The sequence below is a fragment of the Mus caroli genome, chromosome 9 (assembly GCF_900094665.2).
Source record: "Mus caroli chromosome 9, CAROLI_EIJ_v1.1, whole genome shotgun sequence".
NCBI lineage: Eukaryota > Metazoa > Chordata > Mammalia > Rodentia > Muridae > Mus > Mus caroli.
The window spans coordinates 83,316,224-83,319,668 of record NC_034578.1 but is presented as its reverse complement, the minus strand read 5'-3'; the positions used below and the strand labels follow the sequence as shown (position 1 = coordinate 83,319,668).

At 46.7% G+C, this 3,445-nt stretch overlaps 1 protein-coding gene across 1 annotated transcript in view; it reads right to left on the bottom strand.

Annotated features, from left to right (window-relative positions):
- Positions 1 to 12: 12 nt before the first annotated feature.
- Positions 13 to 3,445, bottom strand: part of Prss35 (serine protease 35) — a 15,072-nt gene continuing 11,639 nt past the window's right edge. The window contains exon 2 of the mRNA XM_021173297.2: positions 13 to 2,117. Within this exon, the coding sequence (XP_021028956.1) occupies positions 869 to 2,098 (1,230 nt within the window). The 5' untranslated portion in view covers positions 2,099 to 2,117 and the 3' untranslated portion in view covers positions 13 to 868. The remainder of the gene's footprint in view (positions 2,118 to 3,445) is intronic.

Sequence of the window (3,445 nt, the reverse complement as noted above, 5' to 3'; positions counted from 1 at the left end):
AAAATGCCTCACTTAAAAAATATAGCACCTCACACACAGCAGAAAGTACAACACAAAAGGGCGTGGCTTTCGCCAGAGGATGGTAGCTTGTGAAATGGCTTCTCTCTATGCCTTGAAAACTTCGTATTTTAAGAATGTAANACTTGAGATCTTAGAGTGTCTCAGCTTTCAGTATCTGTAAACTTGGTTTGTTACACAGAACAAAGTGTTTCTCCAAATTCTAGATGGACACAGCTGGTGTTGGGTTTTTAAAGCCACAGTTACTAGTTTTGTTTATGCAGCTCACTAGTACATTTGATTTGTAATTTTTATATGTTTTGATCTATAGTTCTTGAAATGAGTTTCTCAGTACCAAGAGAAGGCACATATAAACACTGAGGGCAAGAATGGAATAGCATTTCATCACATTGCAAACTAAACCTCCTGTCTCCCCTGATTCTAACGGTGTTATTGTGAATCTTCCTATTTTCCGTAGAGGTTGAATATATAACTACATCCTCCTAGGTTCTTCCTAGAGTAGGACTCAAGAGCTAGTCCATTGAGAAGTCACATTACAGTTCTGGTTTGATGTTTTAAAGAGTGTCTGGTATCCCAAAAGGCCCAAGTAAACAAATGGTTTCCCCCAAAACGAAACTTACCACCATATAAAGAATATATACTTGTCGCTGAAGTGCCATCTAGTTTCAGTATCTGTAACTAAACATTTTAACTGTGCAAAAGTAACCTAACTTTGATAAAGGACGTCTGTAAAAAACGCTGTAAAAACCACTGTTAGTCCAAGCCTAGGCATAGCTCGTGAGTGGTCTCTCAATGAGAACTGGCTTTCTCTGGGATTCAAGATGTGCATGAAGCTCGCTTCAGTTTTCCCTCAGCCGTAAGCACAGTTGGCNGCGTTTCCGTGGATCCAGAGGCAAATCTGGGCGTACTTGAGCGGAGTGATGCGCACAGCCACGTTATAGTCCTTCTGAACTCCGNGCACATCCACCCACTGGTGGCCCGAGTAGACCGCGACGATCTTGCGCTTCCAATTTTTTTGACCTGGTTCTTTGAGCCTCAGGTAGATCCCTGAGCCTGTGGAGCCTGCCTCAGCATCGCAGTACTGATACAGGAGGTCATTGGATTCCTCGGAAACGCTGCAGAACCGATACACCAACTGTTCATCCCTGTCGTTGTCAAATCCAGAGAAGTGGATCCGGCCTCCCGGCAGCTTGNTGATGCTGGGGCTGACTCCCAGCTCCATGTGCTGCTGCTTGTGTGCGCGCTTCAGCTCCAGGAGCGCGTAGTCGTAGTCCAAGGCCAGGCCCCCATTCTCTCCCCTCACCCAGCCTTTGGGAATGTGGGTGCTCTTGACACGGGTCCATTGGAAGGAAGGCCTTCCTTGGGTGACTTTTGGACCACGCCNGGATTTTTTCCCAGGTCTTTGGGTGACGCTCTCCTGAAGATGCGCCTGACTTTGACCATCACTCTCTGCTTCTCTCCGGCTCCTTTTGGAACCTCTGCGTTTCTTGCGACCTCCTTTGTTTCTCATCTTTAGCACTCCCACCCTCAGCTTTTTACTGCCTTTGACATAGTCCTTCCCNTCGTGGACACAGTGGGCAGCTGTGAGCACATGGTTGGGGGAAACGAGGGCACCGCTGCAGCCGGTGGACAGCTTCACTGCTGTATTAAAAGGGAAATTGGTCGCGAACCTTTTGTCTAAGATGCTGAACCTGCTGTCNGTACCATACACCTGCCTCCTTCTCCTAGGGTGTGCTCCTTTTACGCTGNTGTTCTGAGTGGGTTCCAGGACCAGACCTTGAACTTTCACCCTAGTTAAGGTTCGGGTGCCATTCTCGAAGATGGTCTCATAGGATAGGGACTCTTCCAACTGGGAAAGGCTGGGAGCCGGGAGCTCTTCCTGACATTCAATGCCACACACTGTGGCCTTCACCACCCCAGCATCCGCCTGGAACGTGGGGCTGGCAAGATGGATAGTCTTCTCACTCACAACCTGGGGTATTCTGCTCAAGTGCCACGTGAAGTCTGGTTCTGTTTCAGACCCATCAGAGAGGGCCCATCCAGGGATTAAAATTACCAACCAAAATAACGTATTTTCCATCTTGTTNTTCTACTTTGCCCTTTAAAAAACAAAAAAGGAAAAGAAAGAGTGGTTTTAAGTGTTTTAAATGTTACTTACGTCTTTATGCCTTAGGTCCTGAGTGTATGTACCACCACAAGGAACAGATCCTTGTTTTCATCTGCCTTAGACTTACTGAACATTAAATCTACACCCAATAACAGACGTCCAAAATCAGTAAGGTGTTTCTCACCGAACTTTCTCCCTATCACCTGTATCTCTCCCTCTTCCCCTCACCACCTGCCTTCCCAGACAGCCCCATCTGCGACAGAGAGTGGACTCCTGTTTGGAAGTCTCAATCCCCTCACCACCACCCCCCCAGCTTCTCTGCGTGTTTACTGTTCCACTGCTGGTAAGTAGAGACAGAAGCCGACATCCTGCAGTTCTTCCTGTGTGCTTAGCTCTTTAGAAATGGGACTACAATGTCTTCAAGTCTAAGATGTAAATGACTGTCAGAGTTTGGAAGCATGTGTTGGAGTTCACAACGTCCCTCAGCCAAGGTTTGCAGGAGGAGCTGGTGTGGAGATGTGTATCAAGTGATACTGTGACTCAGCAGAGAGATTAAAAACAGGTGAGTTCTTCTGCTTGCCACCTGCTCTGATTTCATATATATAACATACATAAATACAACACAACATACATGCATACCACACAGACACACAACACACACAAACACACACACACACACCATACCATTCACACACACACATGCATACCACAACATACACACAGCACACATAAACACCATACCACTCACACACACATGCACACCACAACACACACACAGCACACACCAAACACCACACACACACACAGCACACACCAAACACCACACACACCACACACCAAACACCAAACACCACACACACATGCATACCACAACATACACACAGCACACATAAATACCATACCACTCACACACACATGCACACCACAATACACACACAGCACACACCAAACACCACACACACACATACACAGCACACACCAAACACCACACTCACACACACACACACACACACACACCACACACCAAACATCACACACACATGCATACCACAACATACACACAGCACACATAAACACCATATCACTCACACATACATGCACACCACACATACCAGAGAGAGAGAGACACACACACACACAGAGAAAGATACAGAGAAGCTGGGATAGGAGCTGGAGAGTAAGCCTGGAGCTGTTTTTACTCCTATTACTTTTTGAGACACTCTGTCACCTAGGCTGGCTGTGATCTTTGATCCTCCTCTCTAAGCCTCCTCAGTAGCTGGGACTTTGTCACCAAGCCTTCCCCTTCCTTTGATTTTTTTT